Source organism: Canis lupus, chromosome 3, assembly GCF_011100685.1.
Source record: "Canis lupus familiaris isolate Mischka breed German Shepherd chromosome 3, alternate assembly UU_Cfam_GSD_1.0, whole genome shotgun sequence".
NCBI classification, from domain to species: domain Eukaryota; kingdom Metazoa; phylum Chordata; class Mammalia; order Carnivora; family Canidae; genus Canis; species Canis lupus.
This window is the reverse complement of record NC_049224.1, coordinates 39,710,421-39,722,942: the sequence shown is the minus strand read 5'-3', so window position 1 is coordinate 39,722,942 and position 12,522 is coordinate 39,710,421. Positions and strand designations below refer to the sequence as shown.

At 43.7% G+C, this 12,522-nt stretch overlaps 1 protein-coding gene across 2 annotated transcripts in view; it reads right to left on the bottom strand.

Annotated features, from left to right (window-relative positions):
• The window catches only part of TARS3 (threonyl-tRNA synthetase 3), a 73,141-nt gene extending 61,119 nt beyond the window's left edge, over positions 1-12,022 (bottom strand). The window contains exons 1-4 of one of the 2 annotated variants that reach the window (XM_038532626.1): positions 11,683-12,022; positions 10,684-10,752; positions 9,852-10,048; positions 2,199-2,322 (exon numbers count right to left, since the gene is read on the bottom strand). In XM_038532626.1, the coding sequence (XP_038388554.1) occupies positions 2,199-2,322; positions 9,852-10,048; positions 10,684-10,752; positions 11,683-11,982 (690 nt within the window). In that variant the 5' untranslated portion in view covers positions 11,983-12,022. The remainder of the gene's footprint in view (positions 1-2,198; positions 2,323-9,851; positions 10,049-10,683; positions 10,753-11,682) is intronic. The other variant, XM_038532627.1, reaches the window with a different exon arrangement.
• Positions 12,023-12,522: the final 500 nt, after the last annotated feature.

The window sequence follows — 12,522 nt, the reverse complement described above, 5'->3', positions numbered from 1 at the left end:
GACTCCAGGATCGCGCCCTGGGCCAAAGGCAGGCACCGAACCGCTGAGCCACCCAGGGATCCCCTACACGGTTTCTTTTTCATGGATGTGTGTGCTATATAGTCATAAATTGGTTTATGTTCTTCAGTATCTTAATGAATTCAGAATAACAGGAAAATAAATTCCAAGAACAGAAAAGAGAAATCTTTGTTACTAAGTTACATTAAAAGAAGCATTGAGATTCTGGAGAAGTTACTTAACCATTCTGAGCTCTGGTTGCTTCATCTGTAAAATGGGGATTAAAACAGTACCTGTATCACTCGCCATCAGAAATGACAAACACCCACCATTTGCTTTGACGTGGATCGAACTGGAGGGTATTATGCTGAGTGAAGTAAGCCAATCACAGAAGGACAATCATCATATGATTTCACTCATATGGGGAGTATAAAAAACAGTGAAAGGGATTATAAGGGAAATAAGGGAAAATGAGTGGGAAAAATGAGAGAGGGAGACAAACCATGAGAGACTCCTAACTCTGGGAAATAAACAAAGGGTTGCAGTAGGGGAGGTGAATGGGGGAATAGGGTGAATGGGTGACAGGCTCTAAGGAAGGTACTTCATGGGAAGAGCACTGGGTGTTATAGTACATGTTGGCAAATTGAATTTAATTTAAAAAAATTTAAATAAATAAATAAACAAATAAATATCAAAGATTGCCAAAATAAAAACAAAAACAAAAACAAAAAACAGAAAACAGTACCTGCGTGCTAGGGTACCTGGGGACTCAAGGAGATAATGCACATAAAGGGTCAGGGCCATTTGGTAAGTGGTAAATAAACATTTGGTAATTGTTTTTTTCACCATTATCTTTTTCACTCACAACCACACATATTTATGGAAGCCCTATAATTAACCCAATCTTAGGATCATGGCAAGCAGAAGGGCATGCTGGTTCTTCACTCTAGAAAGATTTCCCATGATAAAGAATTTTTTTTTCCACGAAATCACTGAAGGCAAGGAGGGAAGAATCCCAAAGACCTCACATCTCCATGGAACATTAAATTTGATCATTCCTCCATCCCCTACCACCCTAATACCTGGCACAATAAAAAAAATTCAACAGCCAAAAATATTTAAAAAGAGTTGTAGCAGCGACACCTGCACAATAAGCCAACAGCTAGCCAGCATAGGAAAGTGCAAGGCTTTCAGGCAGGATCTGGCCCTTAGTTGAGGATCAAAACTAACTGCCCCGCCAGCTGTCATGGCTGCCCTCGGTTCCAGGCTCTATTTGACTTTCTACAGAAATTGACACTATCTGAAACCTCTAGTTGTTTGTTTTCTCATTTACTACCTTCTCCCACTAGATGTAAACTCTTGGAAGCGAGAGTCTGCATGCCTTGTTCACTGTGGCCCTACAGGGTCCAGCACATACCTCCAGGGCCTTGGACACTCATCAGCTGATTGAGGGAATTTACAAAATTTTAAAGTCTAGGGATGACATTGGAGATGAAGTTAAGTGACAGCTGTGAACAGCTCATGAGAACAACTCAATAATACATATACACTATTTGTTTCTTCTAAAGATTGCTCTTTCTGAATCACTTTTAAGTGTGATTTTATTGATATTGCATTATTTAGCTCTTGAATTGTTATACCTCACATACTTTAAATATGATTCTTATAGGTTTGGATTAATAAATCAACAAATTTAGCATAAATTTCAAGATTAAGGTTAGGTTTTTAGGTGGATAATAGATTGCATGAAGGGAAACTTCAAAGTTAAGGTAATACTGTGTATCAGAGACCTGCATGAAAATCTGGTATCTAGTTTACAGAATTAATAACTATTGAACAGATATCTGAGTTTTGATAGTCTTCCAATTCTCCTATACCTATTATGTTATAAAGTAGACCCACTTTTAAGAATCTATTAAAAACTCATTTGGACTATACATTGATTTTATAATAAAGTATTATAGCTTAAGGAAACAACTATTTTTAAAAAATGGTAAATAGGAGTTTCTTTAGAAGCTGATACACATTTGTACATATTCGTTCCATAGAAACTCATGAAATACTTACTAAACACCAATAAACAAATTTTAAGTCTTAGAAGGTTATAAAACTCATCATTCTTGACTTCGATATGTCTTCATGCATAGTATCATTTACAATATAAATACCTCAGGTTTCGTTGATTGTTTTTAAATACTTACAGCTTGAGCTTCCTCATTATCAAATGTAAGCAGCTCTAGAGTGGAATCCCCTTCCAATGGACGGTCCAAGTCCCACAATTCACCATTTACTTTGGCTACAACTGTGCTTTCAGCCAGTTCTGGACTAATAAGAGAAAAGTCACTTGGGAGTTATCCTTATCACATGCTACAATGATTCATTAAAACAATAGATTAGAATAATTTCCAGGGTTGGGCAGCCCAGGTGGCTCAGCAGTTTAGCGCCGCCTTCAGCCCAGGGCATGATCCTGGAGACCCGGGATCGAGTCCCACATCAGGCATCCTACATGGAGCCTGCTTCTCCCTTTGCCTGTCTCTGCCTCTCTCTCTCTCTCTCTCTCTCTCTCATGAATAAATAAAGAAAAAAAAATCTTTAAAGAAAAAGAGAATAATTTCCAGGGTTGCTTGTTTTTCAAGTGAATAGAAAGTACAAAAGTAAATTAATAGCGCATATTTTTTTAAATTTTGTAACAGTTATTTTAAATACAAAAGTAGTATACACCCACTGTAAAAACAAAACAAAACAAAATAAAACTAACAATTGGAAAACAGAGAAAGCATAAAAAATAAAACAAAAATACCATGTAAATCTTACTGCCCTGAAATAACTATGCCTAACATTTTGATGCATGTCTTTCTAGGCTTTTTCTACATCCACCCCTCCTCTTCTTTCTCTCTCTTTCTTTCTCTCTTTCTCTCTCTCTCTCTCTCACACACACACATACATTTATTGTTGTTTGAAAACTACTGACAAAAATAATATATTAAAACCCTGAAAAACACAGAAAAGCAAAAGAAAAAAAACCCACCCTCAATCCCACCACTCAGAAATTACTGTTAGCATTTTGTTGTCTGTCCTTCCACATTTTTTGATAAATATATACACCAATATGAAAATCTAATAATAGTACCATTCTGTTTATGTTATTTGGTAATGTAGTTTTTAAACTTAGTAAGTTACATATTTTCCCTGACCATAGACAGACTTGAAAAACACACTAGTTACCAGCCGCGGCAGAACCAAGACTTGTTAACTGAACCCTCTATAGCTGGGCATTTTGGTTATTTCTTTGTGGGATTATTTTGCTTTGTTTTGTTTAGCCAATGACAAATAATACTGCAGTGAACATTCTTGAACACATATCTTAGTTCCAAATCATTTTCTCAGGAAAAAATTCATGAAGTAAAACTGCTGAGTCAAGGAAAATGAGCTCTAATGATCTCTGTTGGAGGATACTGCCCAATTTTCCAACCAGGAAAGGAGCAAGAATACTTTTTTCTCTGTCCCCTTGTAATGCCAGGTACTATGAGACCATGTCCTCTTTACCAGATAATGTGTTAACTTGCGTTTCTATAACTTGAATGGCAGTACAGTGCTGCGGTTAAGAGTACCTGCTCTGGTGTCAGGCCAACCTGGGTTTCAACACTGAACAATTAACTCTAAGCCTCAGCTTTTTCATCTGTAAAATAGGGATTTATAGGACCTTCCTCATCCATTTATTCTAAGGATGAAACAAGACATACTCATAATAAAAACTTCTTATTAAATGTTAGCTACTGTTACTAATGAAGTAGAAACTTATTTTCATTTTTACTGGCTGTGTAGACTGCTAGGGGTTCTCCACACCCATTCTCTCCTTCTGGTACAATAGTTTTCAGCCTTCCCTGCAGCCAGATGTGGCCATGTGACTAAGTCTAGAAGCAATGGATTCAAGCAGCAGTGGTCTGTAGCATTTCTGCATCTCAGCCTCAAGACAACAGAGAGCCCTTCTCCATCCCCTCCCTACCTTCCGCAGACCACAGTGCACATGCACTGTTCCCCTGGACCACACAGACAACTGCAGTGCTGTACATGCCTACAGATGGTCCCTCGACCAAATGACCAAACGGAAGGAATTCAGATCTTCAGTTTACTTATGGAGAAGTGCTGCCCTGCCACGCCAGCCCCCGCTCCCCCAGACTGTTACAGGAGAGAAACTTGGTCATATTTCAAGTCACTGAATTTTTGTTGGTCTCTCTGTTGCAGCATCTTAGCCTGTATCTTAACTAATCCAAAAAAGTAAGGACCTGGAGGTGAGTAACAAAAACAAAACATGTGGCACTGGCTTAGCAAATGGGCAGTAAGATATGGGAAGCCAATATCCCCTTGTTGTGGCATATATCTGATAAATATCAAATACTGACAGATACTTGATCTAAATAGTTGATAAAATATTTGGTAAAGTCTGAAGGGAAACTAATGTGCTTACAATGCCTATAGCACATAAGGAAGCTGTCATAAAAAGGGAGAATGTTGGCAAATGCTGGACAGCTACTGCAGCTTTTTCAAAATACCAGACCAAGCTGGGCCTGGGTGAGAACTACTGGGTTTGTAGGCAGAGATGGAAGGGAAAGGGCTTTGCCAAGAGAGGCTCTGCCTGCGGCCTGTAATCCAAACTGACAAAGAGTCCAGAAATGTAAGGCTGTGTAAGACTGGAGAAACGGTCCTTTGTCCCAAACAGCAGGAGGGACAGCTCTTCTCAAAGGCCACATGTCAAGACTGACAGTAGGGGCCAGGCCGAGGGCAGGAATTGGAGAAAGGGTGCTGCCCTCTGACATCCTATTGTTTCATGCGACCTCAGGTCATTAAAGTGAGGGACAGAGGAATGGACCAAGCACAAAAGCCAGGGAAGAAAGGGGGTGAGAAGTCTTTGTCTAGAATTCCTTAAGCAAGATTACTTCACGTGGAACTGATTAGAAGCAAAGAGACTGGAAGCCTACTATGCTGGAGAGAAGGGTACTTGCCAAAGGACAAACCCAGCTTACAAACACCTATGACTGTTTGATCCTTTTTTTTTTTTTTTTAAATAAGACTTACTATTTCTTTTCTTTTTTTTTTTTTAATTTATTTATGATAGTCACAGAGAGAGAGAGAGAGGCAGAGACATAGGCAGAGGGAGAAGCAGGCTCCATGCACCGGGAGCCCGATGTGGGATTCGATCCCAGGTCTCCAGGATCGCGCCCTGGGCCAAAGGCAGGCGCCAAATCGCTGTGCCACCCAGGGATCCCTGTTTGATCCTTTTTAAAGAAGCTCTGAGCCACCAAGTGTGCACCAGGAGGAACTGCATGGTACCAACTGTACAGCCCCCAGGACAAACTGCCCCACACTCCAGATGTGGCTAATGAGGATAGACAACTGCAAAGCTCCCAAAGAGCAAAATCAGAGTCTTTGCAGGACTGTGGACAAGAGGACTGCTCACAGAAAAACAAAGGGTGGCCAGATGGGCTGACCCAAGCACTACCTGCTGCCAGTCTGGCCTCACAATCACTGCCAGCAAGATCTGGCTTCTTCTACACTACCGTCTGCCCCATCGCTCTTTCCTCTTTTTCCCAAATACACTTCAGTTGTAACAGTCTTGTGTGTATTCCACCACTGAATATAAACGTGGGGTGGGCAGCCTTGTCTATTAGCTTATTTATTGCTAGAGCATAAGGGGCCAGCCTAATGAAGTATTTTGCACATCCCTTGAAAATCCTACACTGTCAGCTTGTTGGGACCTAGAGTTGTCTCACCTGGGGAGGGACTGAGTGTGGGGGACAATGGAAAAGGGTCTCAGATTTCTGGATGTCACAGGGGCACACTGTGGCAGATGCTGTCCCCTAAACCATGCTTCCCCTCTTCCATGGAGAGAATGCTTTAGCTGGACGTGTGGCTGGCCAGCAGGAGTGACATTTCCATTCTCTTACTGCTAGGGGTGGTCAGGTACCTAAATGTGAGCTAATAGGATATTAGAGGTAATTAAAATGTGCCACGGTTGGGGTCTGGGCCTTAAAGCATCACTGTTCTTCAGCTGTTCTTCCCCATGCCTATAGGCAAGTCTATAGGTGCATGGACTCAACTTCCACCCCCAAACATGGACAAACTGTACCTAGTGCAGAGCACTAAGAGCAAAAAGACAGAAGGAACCCAGGTCTACAAATGACTGCAAGGACCAGAGACAGCCACCAGTCCAGGCTGATGTCATCTGTCAGGTGAGAAAATGTGATGTCTTCCTTATTCATGCCATGGTCTTCAGGGGTCTCTTGTTACAGCAATGCGGCCTAACTCAGAGGTTCTCAAACTTGGACTTGCATCAGAAACTCCTTTAGGAGCTCAATAGATTGCTAATGAATTCAAGAGGCATGGAGCAGGGCCCATGAATTTGATCTTCTAAGATCCCAGGTAATGCTCATGCTGTTGGTCTGGGGACCACACTCTCCGAACAATTCTTTCATGAACTATTATGAACTGTCCTTTGCCCCTTTTTTTCTACAGGATATTTTCTTTTCTTTTTTAAGATTTTATTTACTTGATGGAGAGAGAGAGAGCACAGCAGGGGGCAGCGGCAGAAGGAGAGAAGCAGGCTCTCCACTGAACAGGGAGCCTGACCCAGGGCTTGATCTTAGAACCCCAGGATCATGAGCTGAGCTGAAGGCAGATGCTTAGCCAACTGAGCCACACACGCATCCCTCTACAGGGGTGCTTTCTTAGGATATATGGGCATGTATAGAATTACTGGGTCCAAGGTCAGCACGTTTTTAAGGCTTTAAAAGTCAGAAAGAGACTGGACCTATTTATCTGCCCTCCAAAAGTGCCACTTTCCCAAGACTATCAATATTAATTGCTATTCATAAACCTCAGACAAATCGAGAACACATAATTTTCATTTACACTTCTAAGACAATCTGTTCTGTTGAAGTTTTCATCTTTTTCCTATTAATTTGAAAAACACTTAGGGAGCAATCATTTGTTTTATATGGTACATTTTTACCACATTTGTCATTTCCCGTCTTACGTGTCATTTTTACACATAGCCATTTTTCTTAAGTGTTTTATTTCGTGCACCATTTGAATTTGTCCATTCTTTCTCTAATGATTTCCACTTTTCATGTTATGCTTAGACTCCCCCAGAGCAGGAATAATCATCTATGCAATAAACTCTCAGTTACCCAGGAGAACAGGCAGTATAATTTAATAAAGCTATTAATTTCTCATTTATTTTATATCCAGCTACCTCACTGAACCCATACTTACTCAGATAGTTTTTCAGTTAATACTATTCTCTAACTCACTTTTTAAAAAAGAGCCCAACACACAGTCCAACTCACAACCCTGAGATCAAGACCTGGGCTGAGATCAAGAGCCTGACACCCAACCAACTGAGCCACCCAGGTGCCCCCTCTGATTCATTTTAGAGCTCCCTCTCTTTTCTAACCGCCTGAGTTGAATTCTTAGTCTGTTTCTTTTTCTTCTTTCTTATTAGAAATGCCTTCGACACTACAAATCTGTTTCTGATCACTACTTTAACTATATTCCATAGATTTCTGATACATATTCTCCTTTTTAAGTATTTTCTAAAAACTCTGGAGTTTTTGTTTCCTTTTACCTGAGTTATTTTGAAGAATTTTCAATTTTCAAGTTTTATTCTGCTTTTTCTATCATGTAATGTGTATTGAATTCAAAACTGATTTCATTTTATTCATGGAATATGTGAACTTTGCATTTCTGCATTTAATTGAGGTTCTGAGAAGCCAAAAACACAACCACAGGTGTTGAGAGACCTCTGTCTGTAGACCACAGGGACTGATGAGCAGCCACTAAGTTCACCTCACTGTGTTATTATTCAGTCACATTTAACCCTAATGTTTACCTATTTGACCTGCCTAAAAACTACCCAAAGTTTAAGATACTCCCTAGTATCTGTAGTTTTGTATTCTGATCTGATGCTACATTATTTAACTCACTTAGTTTTGAGCTATAGCTTGAACAGTTTTTGAGCTATAGCTTCCAGAGAATTATATTTAATGCTAGGAATACACTGTTTGTCTATTTCTGATGATTTCGGCCCTGAATTCTGGTGCCCCATAGTAATATTATGATCACTGCTTTCTTCTTACCAGGTTTGCTCATCTTTTAGTTCTGGATAACTTTACTTTTTAAACATTCCTACAATCCCTCTATCATGAAATGTGACTGTAGGGTTTGTAAGCTGGTACCCTGTGGAAATGCATATTATTGAGAGTACAGTGAAGAACCTGTTCTATTTTCCCAAGTTTTAACAGGTTTCTTCAGTGTAGGATTCTTCAGGCTCTAATATGCCAACATGCAAACTGACTCTCCATGAAGAAAAACTTATTTTTTGCCTCAAAGCCCGTTTTTCCCAGCACATTTATTCATCTCCCCTGGAAAATGGGGGAACAGGTTAGGAGGGGCCGTTAGAGTGCAAGATATGATAAAAAGGGGAAAAATACAACTTTAACTAGTTTCCAAAGGAAATCTGAAGATTTCAATTGTTGAAAAAGCTTGCTTTTTAAATAGTGAAAGTTTATTTAAGTGGCAATTTTGAGCTATAGCTTCTTTTTTTTTAAGGTTTTATTTATTTATTATTCATGAGAGACACAGAGACACAGGCAGAGGGAGAGGGAGAAGCAGGCTCCATGCAGGGAGCCTGACGTGGGACTCCAGGATCATGCGCTGAGCTGAAGGCGGCGCTAAACCACTGAGCCACCCGGGCTGCCCTGAGCTATAGCTTCTATAGAATCATATTTAATGCTAGGAATTAACATTGGTCAAAATAATATAACTTTACTAATGTATCTAATTTCTAGGAAAGTCAAAGTACTTATTCCAGAGTTGATAATAGCTCTAACATACCTTCAATCTATAATAAGTTATTTTGTACATTTCTAGAGGCACTTTAATTTTCAGAGTATAAAAAAGTATTTCACTTAATTTTACAACCTCATTTTTTAAAATATTTTTTTAAATTTTATTTATTTATGATAGTCACAGAGAGAGACAGAGAGAGAGAGGCAGAGACATAGGCAGAGGGAGAAGCAGGCTCCATGCAGGGAGCCTGACATGGGATTCGATCCCGGGTCTCCAGGATCGTGCCCTGGGCCAAAGGCAGGCGCTAAACCGCTGCGCCACCCAGGGATCCCCTTTACAACCTCATTAATGGGAAAAGCATCATTACTTCCACTGAGATAAAAGGAAACAGGCTTGGAAACCTTCAGGGATTTTTCTAACTTGGTTGAAAGAATCACCCATGGTTATTTACTGGTGGGACAATGACTAGACTTGGAGTCAAGTCCAGGAAAAGATCTGTAAAACCTCAGGGCACCTGGGTAGCTCAGTGGTTGAGCATGTGCCTTAGGCTCAGATCATGTTCCTAGGGTCCTGGGATGAAGTCTCACATTGGGCTCCTTGCAGGGAGTGTGCTTCTCCTTCTGCCTGTGTCTCTGCTTCTCTTTCTATGTCTCTCATGAATAAATAAAATCTTAAAAAAAAAATCTGTAAAATGTCATGGAGATATCTTGATGATGAACAAAGTCAATGTAAATGACCTGTCAAGTATTAGATGTTTTTCTCTACCATATATTTTTATTACTTTAAAATGTGGGCATTTTAAAGAAGAAGAGATTTTACTCTGGTATTCAATTACTTCTTTAAATGCCCTCTTTAGAAGCCAGAGGGAAAAAAATTAATGATATTTAGTTTATTCAACTGAGTTAGAAAAAAATATTTTTGCAGTCCCTAGGGAACACCCTGCCACCAAGCTCTGGCATAATAACAGATACTTCAATAACAAGTATCTTCTCCAAACTATGGTTTACCTAATTTCAGCGGCCACTTGATAAGGTGTTGTTGTCCAGACTTCGCCTTCCACTGTTTTCCCACCAGCCATTCTTACTGTGATCACATTGCTTGTATTCCCCTTTTTGTCATTAAGGGCAAATAAGAGCTGATAGTCTTTCTTCAATATTTCATATAGCTTCAATCTTTCCTTTACAAAATCTGGTTGATTATTTCCCTGAAAGTCATCAGAATACAAAGAGGTTAACATACACAGCCTACTTTTTTTATACCTGTTCTACACGCTCTCTGCACACCCGAGGTCATTTCCAACTCTCCTTCTGGTCACTTCCCACCTCCTTCTTGGGTCTCAGGGTCCAGCTCAAAGCCTACTTCTTCTAACTACATCTCCCCCTGACACATGTTTAATGCGTGGGTGCACACAGTCCCACAACTCAGCACCTACCCATATACCACTGTACTTTCTCTGGTTGTCTTTCCTGTTTATCTGATCTCAACCAGACTGATCCCTCTGAGACCAGGTTTTCCTCCTTGGCTCCTGCCAAGTGTTTATGCTCAAAACATATTCTGGTGGTTTTAATGAGGTAGATGGTAGCTAATTTCCTTAACAGAAAAGAAAAGCTCTGCTATCTCAACTTAAATAGACAAGGGGCTAACTTAACTCTAGCTGTGTGGCTAGCTCATCTTGAAGTTAAGACACATTGTAGCTAAGGCTTGCAAGGTTTTAAATATACTACAAATGTCATAATTGAGTTAGGAATTATACTTTAATTAAAAATCCAGGCAATTAACTGTATAGGCATATTTAAATTACAGGTAGTATTTTACATTATTTAGACAGCAACAACTTACCTCACTCTCAGGCCTGCTTTCCTCCTCCTCCGTTTTAGTGTTCTTTTCTTGGCTTTGACTGGAAGGAGGCTGAGAAATAAAGGTAAATTATAAATAACTCATCCCAATGACAAGAAAGAGGAACACATCAGAAACGTGCAGAGGGGAGGGATATGCTAGCAGTCAGCAAGGCTCCCACATCGGAGTTCTGGCTTCCCTGACCACCACCACAGCTCTCCATGGGCAAGTCATTTTCTTCTTGTCTGTGCATTTTCACACACTCTGGTTAGGTACATTTAACACATTTTGCTCTCTAAAGTTCTTTCCCCTAAACCTTAAACAGATAATATCGCTGGGAAATGGTTGTGTAGCTGCCCACGGACTTTCAATGCACTGTTTCAGGAAGATGCTGCCAGTGCACCACAGTTACCGTTGGTAAAGAACTCAAGAACATCCCACAGTCTGAGAAAGCCTTTGGAACTTCAGAAAATGTATTATTTTACACGAAGATGATCTGTCCTTCAATGGGCCAAGATATTAAATCACTAGATTAAAGAATAACGCTAAATGTACAGATCTCAAGAAGTGAATAACAACAACAAAAAAACCCAAAACCACCTGTCATAAATGAACCAGCCATTCATTAGACAGGATGGAAGACTTTGTTTATGTAGCTGTTGGTCTTCCTGCTAAGGAAAGAACAGTGAGTTTTACACACTCCAGCATTTTTTTTCAAACGAAGGAAAACGCTATTTTTGCTACTGAAGAAAATACGCGGCAGGCAATTTCCCGGAAGAGCTAGGAAACACCATCCAGCCCGGCGACCGCCGGGACCACCGGGCTCCGCAGGGGGTCCAGGCGCCTCGGCGGTTCCCAGGCCTCGGCAGGTGCACAGCGCAGGGCTTCCGGCGGGCCCGCCGCCCCGCTGCCACGGTCCCCGCCCGCCCGCCCGGGACTCTGGGCCGCGCCCGCCCCGCCTCCCCGCAGCGAGGTTCCCCGCAGCCACCCGCGCCCGGTCACCTGCGCGCCGGCAGCCGCGCGCCCGGCCCCGTTCCTCCCCGCCGCCCGCGCCGCGCCCCCCAGCGGCGCCCGCTGGCTCAGCTCCTCGGCGAGGCACAGCCGCAGGCGGCACAGGCGCTGGCGCAGGTCGCGGTTCTCCGCCCGCAGCTGCGCCACCTCCCGCGTCAGGCACGGCCCCTCGGCCTGGCCCCGGTCGGGCGCGTTCAGCTGCTCGTCCCTCAGGCGCTGCACCTCCGCCCACAGCCAGCGGATGTCCTCCTCCTGCCGCTCCAGGCGCGACGCCACCGCCTCGGCCGCCATGGGGCCGGCTCCCGGGGCCACCGACGCCGCTCAGGTGGAGCAGCTGCGGCGGGGCGGGGCGGGGCGGGGCGGGGCGGGGCGGGGCGGGGCGGGGCGGAGGGACAGCCGGACCTCGGCGGTCTACGGAAACCTCCGGGAGGCGGGGCGGCGGGGGAGGCGGGGAGGCGGGGCGGCGGGGAGGGGCGGGGAGACCGAGAGAGGCGCGGGGCGGGGGGAGGCGGGGAGACCGGGAGGGGCGGGGAGACCGGGAGAGGCGGGGGGCGGGGAGGGCGGGGAGACCGGGAGGGGCGGGGAGCGGGGAGGGGCGGGGAGACCGGGAGGGGCGGGGGAGCGGGGGGAGGGGCGGGGAGACCGGGAGGGGCGGGGAGCGGGGAGGGGCGGGGGAGACCGGGAGGGGCGGGGAGGACGGGAAGGGGCGGGGAGCGGGGAGGGCGGGGAGACCCGGGAGGTGGCGGGTGAGACCGGGAGGGGCGGGGGAGCGGGGGAGGGGCGGGGAGACCGGGAGGGGCGGGGGGCGTGGAGGGGCGGGGAGGACCGGGA